Source organism: Saccopteryx bilineata, chromosome 5 (assembly GCF_036850765.1).
Source record: "Saccopteryx bilineata isolate mSacBil1 chromosome 5, mSacBil1_pri_phased_curated, whole genome shotgun sequence".
In the NCBI taxonomy this organism is placed as follows: Eukaryota; Metazoa; Chordata; class Mammalia; order Chiroptera; family Emballonuridae; genus Saccopteryx; species Saccopteryx bilineata.
Window position 1 is genome coordinate 181,490,322 of NC_089494.1, and position 18,125 is coordinate 181,508,446.

Genomic DNA, 18,125 nt, shown 5'->3' on the forward strand with positions numbered 1-18,125 from the left:
GATTTTTTAGGGCTCCTTAGGTAGCTACCCCATATAGCCTCTACAGACTCGTCACTGACTGATGGCCTACCTGAACGGGGTTTCTCCAACAAGCTGCCAGTTTCCTTCAACTGCTTATCCCACCGAATAATGTTATTCCTATGTGGTGGCGCTTCGTTATAAACGTGCCGATATTCACGTTGCACTTTGGTCACGGATTCGAATTTAGCGAGCCACAGAACACACTGTACTTTCTTCTATACCGTCCACGTCTCGACTGGCATGGCCGTGGGCTGCTCCGCTGTATACACAGTGTTACATCATCATCTGTGCATGCACATATGCTGCCACATCATCCTACAGAAATTGGGAGGGTTTTCCTTTTATTTGGTGCAGATTTCACATTTCTATCATCTTTTGTTGCTTTCCTGTGACGGGTCAAAAGTGCACCATGACTTTACGGACACACTGTATATTACCATTTACAGTCACACAAGAAATACTTAAGTATAAATTTTTTGTTTTTGTATTTTTGTATTGGTTTCAGGTATATAGCTTAGTGGTTAGATAATCATATACTTTACATAGTATACCCCTCGATAATTTTCAGTATCCCAATGGGCACCATACATAGTTATTGTAATATCATTGACTAGATTTCCTATGCTTTACTTACTTCCCCTTGACTATTTTGTAACTACCAATCTGTGCTGCTTAGTCCCCTCACCTCTTTCACCCAGTGTCCCAATTCCCCTTCCCCTTTCTCAACCACCAGTTCTTTCTGTATCAGTGAATATCTGTTTCAGTTTTGTTTATTCATTTATTTTGTTCTTTACAGTCTACATATAAGTGAAATCATAGTGTACCTGTCTTTCTCTCACTGACTTATTTCACTGAGTATAGTACCCTCTAGGTGCATCCAAGCTGTCACAAATAGTAAGATTTCATTTTTTTTCATGGCCGAGTTATATTTCATCATATGTATATGTATCACAGCTTTTTTATTCATTTGTTTTTTGGGCACTTGGGTTGCTTTCATAGCTTGGCTATTGTAAATAATGCTGCAATGAACATAGGGGTGCATGTATTTTTTAGAATTAATGTTTTGGGTTTCTTCCAATAAATTCCCTGAAATGGAATTGCTGAGTCATAAAGCAGTTCTATTTTTAATTTTTTGAGGAACCATTATACTGTTTTCCATGGTGGCTGCACCGATCTGCATTTCTATCAACAGTGCACTAGGGTTCCCTTTTCTCCACACCCTCACTAACACTTGTCATTGGTGGATTTATTGATGAGCGCCATTCTGACAGGTGTGATGTATTATCCCATTGTGGTATTAATTTGCATTACTCTGATGATTAATGATGTTGAACATCTTTTCATATGTCTATTGTCCTTCTGTTTGTCCTCTCTGGAGAAGCATCATTTCAGGTCCTCTGCACATTTTTCAATTGGATTTTTTTTTTATGTTGAGTCATATGAGTTCTTTATAAATTTTGGATATTAACCCTGTATCAGATGTATCATTGGTGAATATGTTCTCACATTTAAAAGTAGGTTATCTCTTTGGTTTTTTTTTAATGATTTCCATTGTTGTGCGAAAGGTTTTAATTTGATATTTAACAAAACTTACATAGGATTTGTATTCTGAAAGCTATATAATACTAATGAAAAAAAGATCTAAGTAAATATGATATCATGTTCATTGATTGGAAGACTCAACATGGTAAAGATGTCCAGTCTCTCCAAATTGATATACATATTTAACGTAATTACTGTTGGAGTACTAGCAAGACTTTTTTGTAAATAAAAGCAAGTTTATTCTAAAACTCATAAAGAAAGGCAAAGAACCTGAATAAATATGATTAAAAGAATAGAGTAAGCGTAATCAGTGTACCTGATTTTAGGGCTTACTTTATAGCTACAGTTATTAAAACAATGTGTTACTGACAGAGGGATAGACTTAGTTCTAGGGAACCCAGATATAGACCCATATAAATATACCCGATTGATATTTTACAGAGGTGCAAAAGCAATTTAATAGAGGAAAGATAACCTTTTCAGCAAATGTTTTTGTAGTAATTGGATGTTCACAGGCACACACACACAAAGAAAAATTAACCTTGATATAAATCTCATGCTTTATATAAGAATGAACTCAAAATAAATCGTGAATATAAATTTAGAATGACACTTTTTGAACTGTTAGCAAAAAATCAAGGGAGCAAATCTTGAGGATCTTGGGCTACACTAGGTAATAATTATAAAGAAAGAAAAGTTGTTAAGTAGGACTTTTTCAAAACTTTTTTTTTTTTTCTGAAGTTGGAAACGGGGAGGCAGGCAGACAGACTTCCGCATGCGCCTGACCGGGATCCACCCGGCATGCCCACCAGGGGGCGATGCTCTGCCCATCTGGGGCTTTGCTCTGCCGCAATCAGAGCCACTCCAGTGCCTGAGGCAGAGGCCATGGAGCTATCCTCAGCACCCAGGCAAACTGCTCCAATGGAGCCTTGGCTGCGGGAGGGGAAGAGAGAGACAGAGAGGAAGGAGAGGGGGAGGGGTGGAGAAGCAGATGGGCGCCTCTCCTGTGTGCCCTGACTGGGAATTGAACCCGGGACTCCCGCACGCCAGGCCAATGCTCTGCCACTGAGCCAACCGGCCAGGGCCTTCAAAACTTTTTTAAAGTTTGCAAAGACCCTATGAAAAGGATGAAAAGACAAGCAGCAGAACAGGAGAAAATATTTTCCAAGTACATACCTTACAATGGAGTAGTATAGTACCTAGAGTGTGTAAAGAACTTCCTGAACTCAACTTTTAAAAGAAGACAATCTATTTAGAAAATAGTTAGGAAACATGAAGAGACATTCCACTGAAGAAAATATACAAATGGCAAATAAGCATATGAAAATATTCTTAACATCTGTTCATTAGCTGTTAAAAATAATGCAAAGTAAAATGAAAATGAGATATCATTACACACCTATTAGAATGGCTAAAATAAAAAATAGTGACAATACCAGCTGCTGGTATGGATGCAGAGGAACTGAATCTATACATTGTGAATGGGATGTAAAATGATAGTCACTGTTAAACAGTTTGGCAGCTTCTTATACAAACTTAAGTATTAAAATACCATGCAGCCCAGCAATTACATTCCTGGGCATTTATTGTAAAGAAATGGAAATTTATGTTTACACATAAACCTGTACCCAGACTAGAAACAACTCAGGTGCTGTTCATTGGGTGAACAGGTGAGTCAGTGATATATCCATACCATGGAATAAAATTGAACTGTATTGTTTTACATAATATCCTGGATCAATCTCCAATGAATTATGCTGATTGAAAAAATGCAGATCTCAAAATTTTTGTTGTTGTTGTTATTTTGTATTTTTCTGAAGTTGGAAACGGGGAGGCAGTCAGACAGACTCCTGCATGCGCCCGACTGGGATCCACCTGGTATGGCCACCAGAGGGCGATGCTCTGCCCATCTGGGGCGTTGCTCTGTTGCAACCAGAGCCATTCTAGCGCCTGAGGCAGAGGCCACAGAGCCATCCTCAGCACCCGGGCCAACCCTGCTCCAATGGAGCCTTGGCTGTGGGAGCGGAAGAGAGAGACAGAGAGGAAGGAGAGGGGGAGGGGTGGAGAAGCAGATGGGCGCTTCTCCTGTGTGCCCTGGCTGGGAATCAAACCCGGGACTCCTGCACGCCAGGCCAACACTCTACCACTGAGCCAACCGGCCAGGGCCAAGATCCCAAAATGTTTTATTTCATTTACCTAATATATTATTTCACTTATGTAACATTCTTGAAATGCCAAAATTATAGAAGTAAGGAATAGATTAGTGGCTTTCAGGAGTTAAAGAGGACAGAAAGTGGGTGTAGTTTAAAATGGCAACATGATGACAATGGAATTGTTTTATATCCTGATTATCAATGGCTATCCCCTATTTTTAATATTGTACAGTAATTTTAAAGATAATATCATTGGGAAAAATTAGATAACAGGTACAGAGATCTCTCTGTATTATTTATTTCTTGTAACTTCATGTGAATCTAAAGTTATTTCAAAGTAAAATGTTTAGAGAAAAGTGAATAAAGTGAAAGGTGTCTTTTTGTGAAGTAATTGAGACTGAGGTAGAAATGTATCTTGTAAGTCTTAAATACCAAAATAAACTTTGGATAATAAGGAACTGAAAATAATATTTGATTATGGTATATAGGACAGAATAAATAAATAGAAATTTAGTCACAGTAGATTGTGTTACAGATACAATTATGGGTTATGAAAGTATTTCACAAATATCTTAATGTTTGGATTTTTTTTAAATAGCAAAAACTTAAAAATAGACAATATGTTAATAATTTAAAAAGTAATAGCATTATGAAATTTTCTGAAATAGTCCATTTATCCTAAAACTGATATTATTACTGGAAGTATAACTTTGGAAGATCTTGATAGATATGCTTCTTTTTTAGGTGGGGGTAATACCCTGATGTTGTTTGTAAGTACATTGCTTGGATCTCTGATTTTCCTTTGGAGAAAGATTATAAATAATGGCAATATTTCTAAGTCATAGATCTATTTGAGAGTCTGAAGAAAGTTTTGGACTATCTCCTCATCAGTGGACCATCCACCTAATTTTTCATGCATTAGGTTTCCCATACCATTGGAGATTTATTTCTGAAATCTGGGATTAAGAATCCCTATCCGAAGAAAAGTTTCAGAGTATCCGCATATAATTAATTTCAGTGTGATATGTGATCAGCCCAAAACAACTACCTAATGAGCATCTATTTGCTTGGATTGTACCTATGGCAGCCACCACATGGGATTCAAAACTATTTTTTAAATATCCCATATTGCAAGAGGCTTACATGTTCTAGTTTAAGAAGCAAGCTATATATATGAAATGATCATTAGAAGTGTCAAAATGAGAATAGAGTAGTCCCTGCTTTTAAATGAAAGCATTACAGCTTTTGTAAATTACCTCAAGAAGACATTTTGATAGCTAATGTACCATTGCTGCTTCTTTTTAATGATTAAAAAATTTTTTCAATTACACTTGACATTATATTAGTTTTAGAGGTACAACATAATGATTAGACATTTATATAACTTAAGAAGTGATCACCCCAATACCATTGTCTCTTTTGGATATGGGAGTATGAGATGGGAGATAGAATTCTTTATACAATAAATAAGTACCATGAAAGTAAAGTAATTTGGGAAAACTAGAGATTATATGGTTTCATTCAAAAACAAATTCAGACTTTATGTTGAACCATGGGGATAATGCAGTGAACACACAGACATAGTCCCTACACTCATAGAGTTTACAGTTTTAAGAGGAATAAAATTTTCAGGAATAGAATGAAGACTAGCTAACTCTAGGCTGGAGTGTGCAAAAAAGGATATATAGTGTGGATTGCATAGAGTATTTTTGCTGTGCTAAAAAGAAAAATAGGACCTTGAATAAGTTTCCTAATCATTTTGAGCCTTAGGGAGCTCATCTGTACAGTAGGTATAATAATGGATAATATAATAAAGGTTTTGGGTTCAGAGTCTGGCTGTTGGTAGTTATTGCTATTATTACTGGTTTGAGTGGCACTAGTGAATGACTAGATTAGAATATTTAAATTAAAGAAGCAAGATATTAGGGAGTGGAGCACAATGGAAAAATAGATGAACATTTCTTTATATTTAAGGTAGTAGGGAGACTTGCTTTCGTTTAGTATAAAAAAAATTGTATTGGGAGATAGTAATATGTGCGATTGCAAGCAAGTATAATACCTTTAAAAGAAATTATTACTGTTTTACTATTTTCTTGATTAGCACAAATAGTTTTTATGTTGTTGTTGTTAACATGACAGTTTTTATACGGGCAGTCTTTTATATTATAAAAACTTTCCTTACCAATTATCACTCATTACCTTTACAGAGATTGGAAATGCTTATGCTGTTTTAAGCAATCCAGAAAAACGGAAACAGTATGACCTCTCAGGCAATGAAGAACAAGCATGTAATCACCAGAACAATGGTAGATTTAATTTCCATAGAGGTTGTGAAGCTGATATAACTCCAGAAGACTTGTTTAATATATTCTTTGGTGGTGGATTTCCTTCAGGTATTTTAATGTTAATTATATTGTATGAAGCTAGATATTTCACCTCCAGATAGGTTATTTAGGGATTTATCTACCTTTCTCCCTATATTTCTTACAGTATTATTTCCTGAGATGGTTTTTCATGAAGGTAGAAGAAAAACTCATTACTTCAACTCATTCCTTTCACTATAAGTCTGCCATTTTTCTAGAAAATATTTTAATTAAAAAATTAAAAATGAAGACTACAGATATTCTATATATATTTTATAGAAATATTGAGAAAGAATGTGTAAGTAGGAAATCCAGTGGCAATGTCTTAGTTAAGTGCTATGATGACATTGGTTCTCTGGAGTTCTTTGTAGATATTTTATTAATAATATTATAGATTGCTCATTTGAATCTATGTGGAGGTGCTTTCCATTGATATATTAAAATGTTTGATTTGTAGATTATATAAAAATTAAGTGAGCTTTTAAAATTATATTGAGATAGAAATAATTACTTGAATTAGGCTATCAAAGTAAAATATTGTAGAAGTACTACTAAATGAATGGATTTTTTAGTACCAGCTTAGTAAGTGGTATTAAACTCTACTTACATTTCCTGTGAGTTGTTGGTATGGAAATTAATTTTTTCTCAAGAGCAGCTTCTCTAAGGTGTTTAGAATCCTTGAAAGAAAGAATATATAAATACAAATTGATGACTGAAAATATAACGTGTATTTTGAAATATTAGGACTTATAATTACCTACTAGAAAAAAATATTCAGAATAATAATCTTGACTAAAAATATGCTAGGAAAATTCAGAAATATTTCAGGTAGTAGTGTTTTTTATAGTTTTCACATAGGTTTTTTCTTTTTTTTTTTTTTTTGCTTTTATAACATAGCATACTTTGTCAGTGGTAGTAGACATTTTGTTGGTCACCTTACTTGTAAATAACTTGAATGTCCATCAGAAAGAGAACATTTGGATAAATTGTAATCCACCTGTACCATAGTGTATTCTATAGCTCTTTTCTCAGAAATGAATTGGATTACTGTCTTTTGATTTTTAGATATATTTGTGATTAGTTGATAAATGCTGAAAGAGTTTTGGAATAATGATCCAAGGCTTATAAAAGCAACCAACTACAACAAAAGTTCTCTATGTGTGAATGTTATGAAGAAACTCACATTCTAGTTTTCATAAAAGAAGAATTCTAGCCTGACCGGTGGTGGCACGGTAGATAGAACATCATCTTGAGATGCTGAGGTCCCAGGTTTGAAACCCCGAGGTTGCTGGCTTGAGCATGGGCTCATCCGGCATGAGCGCAGGCTCACCAGCTTAAACATGGGATCACAGACATGATCCCATGGTTGCTGGCTTGAGCCCAAAGGTCACTGGCTTGAAACCCAAGGTCGCTGGCTTTGAGCCCAGGGTTTCTGACTTGAGCAAGAGGTTATTGGCTCAGCTCTAGCCCCCCAGTCAAGGCACGTAGGAGACACAATCAATGAACAACTAAAGTGTCGCAATTAGGAGTTGATGCTTCCCTTCCTCTCTGTCTGTCTTTCTCACTAATAAAAAAAAATTTTACTTTAAAAGAAACAAAGTCTGAGAAGAATCATTCCTGTTTTCATCCACCCTTCACTCAAGAGGAGAAGACAATAAGCATTTATTACTCAAACATACATTATTTCAGTAATTTTTAAAAATTAAATAAGAAAATAAAAAAAATTTTTTTAAAGAAGATTTAATTTTTTATCATAATTGCTTTTCCTAATTTAACCTTGCTTTTAATTTCCTAGGTAGTGTACATTCATTTTCAAATGGGAGAGCTGGTTATAGCCATCAACATCAACATCGACATAGTGGACATGAAAGAGAAGAAGAAAGAGGAGATGTATGTTTAAGATATGATTAGAAATTATAAAATGGCACATGTCAGCTCAGGAAAAGCAATTAGAGTTGTCTGAAAATAGAGCAAGTTTTACCAAAGTTGTTCAATAGAGACTGAATAGCCCTTGCAGAGGTCCCCAAACTTTTTACACAGGGGGCCAGTTCACTGTCCCTCAGACCGTTGGAGGGCCGCCACATACAGTGCTCCTCTCACTGACCACCAATGAAAGAGGTGCCCCTTCCGGGAGTGCGGCAGGGGGCCGGATAAATGGCCTCAGGGGGACACATGCGGCCCGCGGGCCGTAGTTTGGGGACACCTGCTAGAGGTATTAGGGGAGCAAAGGTAAAAGTCAAGGTGGAGGGTGGGTGGTTAGTATGATGCCTTTACATTTGGTATTATGTGATTCTAATTAAGATAACATGCAGTGTGCATATTTTGAAGGTTACTTCTTATTATTGGTCCTAAAGAATATGGAATTTATACTGGAAAACGTAAGTTAGTTGTGACTTCCTTGTTCTAATGCAGTTATACCTAATTGCATACAGCAGTTAAACCACAGGAAGTAGGTAAGTGGAAAGAGCATTAGACAGGAGTTTACTCAATGGTTTCCATTGTTCTATTCTCAAATCCAAAGTAAAAATGAGACCTACTGCATATTGATGGAATCTCTCTGAGAGAGAAAGAGAGAACTTCTCATCTATAAAATAAGATTAGGTTGTATCAGTGTTTTCCAAATCAGGATCACTAGGTGAAGTGCCTGGAAAGTTGTGTTCTTCAGAGTCCCCTCAGGAAGTTGGTATGGTCAGGCAGATTGAAAGCACTGATACCAGATGATCTCAAATGTCCTTTCTGCCTCAAAAAATGCATGACAATTGTTGGATTATTGACAGGTACAGTTATATTACAATTTATTCTTCTTTGATGATTTTTTTTTATAGGGAGGATTTTCTGTGTTTATCCAGCTAATGCCCATTATTGTATTGATCCTCGTGTCATTGCTAAGCCAGTTGATGGTCTCTAATCCTCCTTATTCCTTATATCCCAGATCGTAAGTACCTGTGTGAAATTTTACAAAAAATAAATTTTTATTGTTTCTTAGAGTTGTCCAAAAATAGAGCAAGATTTCTTTTTTAAAGGAAGTAATGAGTTTTCTCTTACCACAGCTGTTCAATAGAGACTGAATATTCTTTAGAGATATTAGGGGAGCCAGAGGTAAAAGTCACGGTGGAGAGTGATTGATCAATATGATCCCTTTAAATTTGGTACTCTGTGATTCCATGCATCACAAAGGCTTTGGGCGTTTTAAAACTTTTAAGTGCCAAATCTTCTATTGCTAAAAGTATATCAGATTTTTAATGTCTAATTTTTAAATTACACATTGATAATTTTATATTATGTTGTGGATAAAGACTGAAGTACTATATTTGAACTTGATAGCAGTTTAATAAGTAATATGTTGATATTAAAGACAAAAATAGAATTTTCATTCATCTTACGTAGGTGTGTGTTATTAAGGGGTAAATGCCTTCATTTTTTTCTTTGTAAAATATTAAGTAAAAACAAATATTTCTGTTATATGGAGTATTTTTTCGTAATGTAATTTATATATGAGGTCAGTACATAGAAGAACTTTGCTGCAGCATCTATTCTAGAAAACTTTAATGTAACAGTGAACATAGAGGAAACTGTAAAATCATACAGTTAGTGATTTTACAGTATTAAAATCACTGGTGTAAAAATTATACGTAATTTTTTATTTCTTCCAAATAAGATTTTTGTTGACTAAAAATTGAGAGCACAAAAAAAAATTGAGAGCACTTACAAGAACATAGTATATTAAAATACGATTCTTTTCTTATGACATGAATGGTAGTGATTGGCAATTTGGGGTAATGTAAAATGATTTCTAATAACTTTTCAATTATTTTTAACTATTTTTGTTAGCTTGGTTTATAGTAGCTGATCAGAATGTATAATTTTAATTAATAATGATCAAGCATTTCTTTTACAGTGGATCAGGGCAAACTATTAAAATGCAGACAGAAAACTTGGGTGTCATTTATTATGTCAACAAGGACTTTAAAAATGAATATAAAGGAATTTTATTACAAAAGGTAGAAAAGAGTGTGGAAGAAGATTATGTGACTAATATTCGAAATAATTGCTGGAAAGAAAGACAACAAAGTAAGTTTATCAAATGTTTAATATTTAAAAACTTATTTAAAGTCTTAGAAATTGAATACTGCAGATTTTCCTCAAGCAATGTTCAGAATTACCTAGGACATAAACAGAACTCAGAACTTCAGTGAGAACATATTTTAATGTATATGTGGCTGCAGCCCACATGTGTATTTGGCACATAGCAAAGACTTAAATAGTATTTGTGTTATTGTTGTTACCAATATATATTTGGGTCCCTGGCCGGTTGGCTTAGTGTTAGAGCATTAGCCCAGTATGTGGATATCCCGGGTTCAATTCCCAGTCAGGACACACAGAAGCAGCAACCATCTGCTTTCCCACCCCTCCCCCTTCTCTCTCTCCTCTCTCTTCTCTCTCTTCTTCTCCCACAGCCATGGCTCGATTGGTTCAAGCAAGTTAGCCCTGGCACTGAGGATGGCACAGGGAGCCTCCACTTCAGTTGCTAAAAATAGCTCAGTTGTGAACATGGCCCCAGATGGACAGAGCATCGGCCCCAGATGCGGGGGTTGCCAGGTCAATCCTGCTTGGGGCGCATGCAGGAGTCTGTCTCTCTGTCTCCCTCCTCTCACTTGGAAAAGAAAATAAATAAATAAATAGATATTTGGTTTAATGAACAAATAATACTGTCAATGGGACAGTGCTTGAAATTTGAAAATTTACATAATGGTATTATATCGTTAAATTTCTGAATTTGAAAATTGTATTGTATTGTGAATATATAAAAGAATGCAGTTTTTAAGAAAAACATGCTGAAGTAATTAGGAAGGAAAGGTCATGATGTCTGTAAGTTATTCTCAAATGGTTCTGCAAACTAATAATTAACCACCACAACAGTAACAGCCTTATTATAGAGACAGCTAAAGCTAATTTGACAAAATGTGAAGAATTAATCAGTCTAGGTAAAGCGTTTTAGGGTGTTCATTAAAGTATCTTTTGTGTAGGTTGAAATTTTCAAACTAAAATTTAGCAAGTTCAGCCTGACCAGGCAGTGGTGGTGCAGTGGATAGAGCATTGGACTGGGACGCAGAGGACCCAGGTTCGAAACCCCGAGGTTGCAGGCTTGAGTGAGGGGTCACTGGCTTAAGCCCAAAGGTCACTGGCTTGAGCAAGGAGTCACTCGCTCTGCTGTAGCCCCTAGGTCATGGTTCATATGAGAAAGCAATCAATGAATAACTAAGGTGCTGCAACGAAGAATTGATGCTTCTTATCTCTCTCCCTTCCTGTCTGTCCCTGTCTCTGTCACACACACAAAAAAATTTAACAAGTTCAGCACATCTATATGTTAGTGGTTTTGAATAAAGATGGACGTAGGAGGAGCTCAGTATATTAATTAATCCATTGACTGAATATTTCATTTGATAAATGAGATTATTTTGTTTTATAAATAAATACCATCAAGAAGATTACTGGCTAGTGTATAGTCTTTTGCCAGGGTTTTTTTGTTTTGGAGTCACCACTCTTTAATATCTAGACTGCTTTAAAAAAGAGCTTTTTTATAAAATATAATAATTTGAGGTACTCAAAGAATAGACTGGGATTGGGAGATTTGTATTGAAGTCTAGATTTTGCCATTCACTAGCCCTTTGAACTTTGGTTTATGTACCTCATTTGGGAAGAATCCTCTGCAAATGGATTTTATTTTATAAGTGCCACATTTGTAAATAAAAGGGTTGGAGTGATTTATATCTAGCTGTTAAGTCCAAACCTGCATTGAGTCCTTTGAGCATATTGTTTGTGGTCCTGGCTGATGTCCTCTACTCTGGCCATTGTTTTCCAGAAAGGAACCAATTTTTTTGTTGTTGTTGTTTCATCTTTGCTAAATACTGCCACCCTTCACAAATGTTAACAAATAGGGAAATGTCTCAGAACAACAGGAAAATAACGAAACCTTCCCTGAAGAATGTTTGATTCCGCCTGACCAGGCGGTGGCACAGTTGATAGGGCGTCGGACTGGGATGCGGCAGGACCCAGGTTTGAGACTCCCGAGGTCTCCAGCTTGAGCGCGGGCTCATCTGGCTTGAGCAAAAGCTCACCAGCTTGGACCCAAGGTCTTTGGCTCGAGCAAGGGGTTACTGGGTCTGCTGTAGGCCCCCAGTCAAGGCACATATGAGAAAGCAATCAGTGAACAACTAAGATGTTGCAACGAGAAACTGATGATTGATGCTTCTCATCTCTCTCTGTTCCTGTCTGTCCCTATCTATCCCTCTCTCTAATTCTCTCTCTGTCCCTGTAAAAATAAATTATACAAAAACAAGAATGTTTGATTCCTAGTCCATTTATTTTTTTTAGTAATTCATTCCACATACTGAAGGCAAGCCTCACATGTACGTACAGGTATTTGCTAAACGTCACTACTAAGATTGTGGAGGAAGCTTTTTTTCTCATTTGTGTTCCTTCAGTAAGGTTATTGTATATATATTTTTAAAATTCAAGCTAACTTAGAACAAGATTTCAAAATTTTCTACTTCCAAGTCTTAGCATAATTAAATAATGTGAAATCTTTTAAAATTGATTTTAATTTATTGTGTTTACATAGATTCTAGTGTTGCCCCGAATGCATCCCCCCTCCCCTGTATTCTCTTCGACATCTCCCTTCCTCCCCTCCATACAGCACCCTCCCCCCTTCCCTTCAGGTTTATCCCAAAAGGTCATAGCCAAAACAACTAGTAGCAGTATTGAGTAGCATATGATAGCATTAGGATAAGGAACCAGGATGATATTTTATAGTAGTAGTTCTTAAACCATTGGGGACAGGAGTGGGGGCAGAAGGTTGAGAGAATTCTAATCTTGTGTCTTTTCCAGAGCAGCTCTCTGTTTTATATACTGGGTTTCCATAGGCTTGTAGGTGTAGCACTTGGATTTCTCTTGTTTAAAAAAAAAAAGTCAGTTAACAGAAGTACATATGGAAGGGCTTCTATGAAATATCATTTGTGTTAAAACAGCTTAGTGATCTAAATTATTATTTACGTAGCAAAATATTTTTGTTTGTTAACAGAAACAGATATGCACTATGCAGCAAAAGTGTACCGTGATGAACGGCTTCGAAGGAAGGCAGATGCCTTGAGCATGGACAATTGCAAAGAACTGGAGCGGCTGACCAGTATTTACAAAGGAGGATGAACTGGAATTTTATTTGTATCTTTTAGTGTACTACTTATTTTTTCTGTGAGTTCTGTTTCACATGAGAACTAAAGAAAAAGATTTGTTGTTAAAAACTAAACTGAATAGTTGGTCCCTGAAATCTTGGACTGTTTATGACCTACTGACTCCTTTAAATAGTAAGAAATTGAAAACTAAAATTAATATTTTAGTTATGCTTCTGTAATTTTTTTCACTTTAAAAGAATATATGGTTATTAACTTAAAATGTCTCAAGAAAGGATTATCACACCTGTAGCAGTTTCCAGTTTTTGTGATTCTTTTTTCCCTTGTTATGTAAATATTTATGGAATGATCATTTGTGTACATACAAGGTATTTACTTTCTATTTAAATTCTTTTAGAGTTTAGCTCTTTGAGACACTTCAGTTTAAATACATGGAATAAATGTTCCATGACAAAATTACATGTTCTTGTCAGATGTTCTATGTGTGGAGTTTAAACAGTGAAACTTTTTCAAAAAGAAAAGTAAAAACAAAAGCTGTTTAAGTTTGTGTAAAATCTTGTAGCATTACTAGCTATTTTAATATTGCCATTATATTCCAAAATATATTATATATTGAGATAAATGAACTGTTATAGATTATCAGTTTGCTATTTATTTAGTTTTATGAATTGCTAAGCCATGCATAGAAATGAAATCTTATACTGTACGTTTTAAAGAAAATATGAGGAAATGGCTATAGATATTAACCAAAAAGGGTCTTCAGCAGTAAATTCCAGCTATGTCATTTGCAATGCATTATTAAAATTGCCCCCAAATGTTCATATACAGAAGAGGACAAATGTAGGTTTATGGTTGTTATACAAATAACACAGTAACTAATGAAAAAAACCCCAAAAGAGTAAACTCTTGTTTTGTGTACTCACAACTGTGAACCTACTTTTGCCAACCTTTGTATATGTCTTTGAAGACAGCTAAACTTTATGAAGAAGACCTACCTGTTTCCACTGCCCCCATGGAAATTTACAGTTTCTTCTAAGTGATCATTTAATCAGAATCTAAAAGTAAACAGATTCTTCTACAAATAACAGGAAAAATTATTACTTTGCTTTGTGCCTTTTAACTTGATTGCCAACTCTTAACCATGTAAGTAGATTACAGCACATTATTTGATCAGGGCATGATCTGTTTGGCCACATACAACAGTAAGCAGAAATACAGCAGCAGGTATTATAGAATAGTGACTTATAGCAAACTATCCTTATAAAATTTTGAGCTAAAATCTATTCACCATTGAGTAACTCAGTTAATCCTATAAGAATAAGCTCCTTGTAGTCAAATCCATAATATAAATTTGAAAAATCAGCTGGAAATTAAAGTTTTTGGTGCTTGTATTGGGTATGAAGCTAGTTGATTTCTCATCTTCTGTATTTAACATAGTAATATTTTAATAATTTTGCTTCATACTCAGTTAATGGAATATGAACACATCTTTGGTATTTTTTTTATGTGTGAGAGAATGCTAGTTGAAGTGGCAGTATCCTTTGTTTAAAGAATTTTTTTCTGAATTTTAGTTAATTTATAGCATCTGTTGAAACTTTTAAAAAGACCATTCTTTTAAAAATGTTCTCTTGTATCCCCTTTCCAGATGAATCAATAGAAATACATGATTGAATTAGTAGGTTAAACTAAGTAACATACTGTCCTAGGAAACTAGACAGCTTAACCAACTTTCTTTTAGAAATGCCACCTTTAAAAAAAATAGTGCTTAAAAGAAAATACAATTTTAAATATTTTCTTGAGGCTGTAAAATGAATTTTTTAAGGGTCATAGCATTCTAATTAACTTTGAGAGTTCATATGCATCAAAAAATTATAAATGAAAAATTTCATCCACTTATTTTTCTATTTTACTGGGATATTTACATGATTGCGGTTGATACTTACGTGAATTGACTCTTGTTGACTTCTTTTTCCCTTAATCCTAGCTTTAAGGGGCTAGATGAAGTTATCAAAATAAGAGAAATTATATATTCAGGACTCATACGTGGCTTTTGGTCAGTATTGTATTTCAGTTGCATTGCTACATTCCATTAAATTTTATAAAATGTTCAGGGAAATGTGTTTGATAAAATTTTGAAACAACTGTGGGAAATGGCTGATTGAGTGCCTGACAGCTTAAGCTATATATAAAATATGCAAGTAAAGATTAAGTCCTTATGTTACTTATATCATGGTGTAAAGGCCCAACCAAGTGTTAGAATTTTGGGTTAATTCTACAAAATAAAACTTTAGTTATCTCAAGAATGTAAGATATTTGTTGCTACTTTTTAAAAATTCCAACATTTTCTTAGTTTTACCTCCATGAGCTTTGTGATTTCATTTGAAAACTTGTTCATTTTAATCATTCTCTAAAAGCCCTCATTCTTTAAATATTGTTTTACTAGCTTTTCTTACTGCTATTTTAGAAGTTTGGCAGCAATTATATTTAATAGTGCTTTACATTTTTATTCCTTTTTATATACATCCACACAAACATCATTGTCCTTGTATTTAAAGGAAAATAAATACCTTTCTTCTATGTTTTTTTGATTCCTTAGTTCTCAAATAGACAGGTGCTAGTTATTTATAAGTTTCAGCATTTATTGTAATGAAATCTGATAATTTAATTCTCAATAATGAAAAGGTTCAATTTATAATTCATATAAAAAGTGAAACATATTTTGGAAACAGGTTGCATTTGATTGCTTAAATAAGTTATTTGTTTCATAATCATATATGCTTATTTATGATTTACAAAGATTTGGTAGAGAAAAAGAAGTCCTTAAGGCATATGTATGGCAAGGCAATAAGCCAGTCTGCTTTATGTCAGCTCAGGTGTTCACAGGGACAGGAATGTGAAATTCTGGCTCTCGACTCTAATTGCACTTTTATGCTTAAGTTTTCGTCCTGTTAAATCTTTAGTTCTACTAGTATGTACAATAGTTACCAAGAAAAGTCCTTAACGTCTTGATTTCCCTTTGTTCATCTGCAATATTTTAACATGCTGCTGTTATTTAGTGCACTTGACACGTCATATTACTTAATAATGTATTCCTACATATCCATTAAACATAAATAAGTCTCCCACCTTTTAAGGCAGTGAAATATTTCTTAATGTTGGCCTGAGGACCAAATGAGCTATATTTCCAGTTCAGTAAGTATTATGTTAAAGGACTAAATGGTTCAAAAGGAGAATCTGTGAATATATTTAGCTTCCCCATATGAAGCTTGGGTTTGGTACTACCCATACTACCGTTTTCATACAAAGTGAAGCACACTATAAGGTCATTCCTAATCTTTTTTCTTATCAGAAGAGGAAAACTTCCAAAAATGAACAATAAGTCAGAATTTTAATCTTTACTAAAATTGCTAAAAAAGCCTTGTCTATTGGCCACATTGGACTACTGCCTAGTTAAAATCCATAAAATTTTCTATAAATCAGTGAAAAAAACAAGTCTGATAATAACTTCCAAAATTTTTTTAATTCTAATTTTTAATTACAAAAAAAAGTGGGTGGAATGCAGATCTTCAAGGAATTCTTGCATATTCCTTTAATAACCTGGCAGGCAACACAGTCCTAGAATTCAGGCTTCCTTTTTGGTTTTATTCCTATTTAAATAGGTACTTTCAAATAAATGGAAACATTTTCCCTCAAATGTTAATTCAAATCCTTATATTAATTAAATCCTTATATTAAGGATTATGTAACCACATTGTTTTTTGTAAATTCTCTGTGTGTAACCTTTCCTTGTTGGTACGTGATTCCTTATTTATTATCTGCTGGTTTTGGGGCCAATAGATTTGTGAATATTCTGTGGATGTGTCCATGTATAGCTGTATATAATATTTTTTCCAGCTAATACCTCAGATGTGTGACTATTTTATACCACACTATGTTTGCACAGAGCAGGGCTTCCATTAGCAGTGGGTATTCTTATTTTTCCCTTTGAAAATCAGTCCACAGAATTTCATTGGTGTGAAATCTTTCTGTTGATATTGTTCATATTTTAAAATATTCCTATTGTAAAGCCCATACTTAAAATATAATTGTATCTTTCTATATCTAGCAATCTGAAAATATGTGTAGGTGGTAAGAAGTGTTTCTTGAAATGTCTTAGTTTAGCATGCTATTGAAAATTGGGATTACTGGTTGCCAAGCTGTCTAGTAGCTGCATAACAGTTGACACCTGGTATGAATGTGAACAAGTCTCCTTCACTTTAGCACAGGAATTGGGACATTCCAGTCTGATATTATACTTTGCCATTTAAGAGCACCACTAAAATAATAGGGATTTTTCAGTGATATTGGAGTATTTTAAGCATCAATTTCAAAATGATATTTTGTTTTGAGTTGAATGACTATAGCAATGAGAAGAAACTCACACATAAATGATACTTTGTAATTTATTTGTATTAAGAAATGCTTCTTACCTATTTTTGTTTTGTTTGTTTTGTTTTAGATTGCTACATAAGACTTTCCATTTAAGTTTGAGTCATGTGTTTTTAAAAGCTGCAGGTAATTTTTAAGGTGTGATGGAATTTGAATGGAAGCCTTTTATTGCTTAAATGAAATGGAAAAGGTCAAGAAGATCTTTATTTGTCTATACTGCATTCAAGATTATACCATTAGATTTAAAAATGAAATGTCTGATTTGTGAAATATTTAATATTATATCAGACTTACATGAAATAAAAATTTCTGCGTGAGAACTGTTAAAAATGAATTTGATTTTTTAATGAGTGTTTTGCTGAATGATTTATGATTTCTTTATCTTTCAGTCCCTGCAGTTGATCTCAATATATGAATAAAAAGGTCTG

General features: G+C 34.3%; 1 protein-coding gene across 5 annotated transcripts in view; it reads left to right on the plus strand.

Moving 5' to 3' along the window:
• Window positions 1-18,125, plus strand: part of DNAJB14 (DnaJ heat shock protein family (Hsp40) member B14) — a 57,273-nt gene extending 39,148 nt beyond the window's left edge. For 3 of the 5 annotated variants that reach the window (XM_066279602.1, XM_066279604.1, XM_066279601.1), the window contains 5 exons: window positions 5,924-6,109; window positions 7,875-7,969; window positions 8,905-9,014; window positions 9,978-10,150; window positions 13,161-17,336. In XM_066279602.1, coding sequence (XP_066135699.1) covers window positions 5,924-6,109; window positions 7,875-7,969; window positions 8,905-9,014; window positions 9,978-10,150; window positions 13,161-13,285 — 689 coding nt within the window. In that variant the 3' untranslated portion in view covers window positions 13,286-17,336. Of the gene's footprint in view, window positions 1-5,923; window positions 6,110-7,874; window positions 7,970-8,904; window positions 9,015-9,977; window positions 10,151-13,160; window positions 17,337-17,767 lie in introns of those variants that run through there. The other 2 variants (XM_066279600.1, XM_066279603.1) reach the window with 2 other exon arrangements.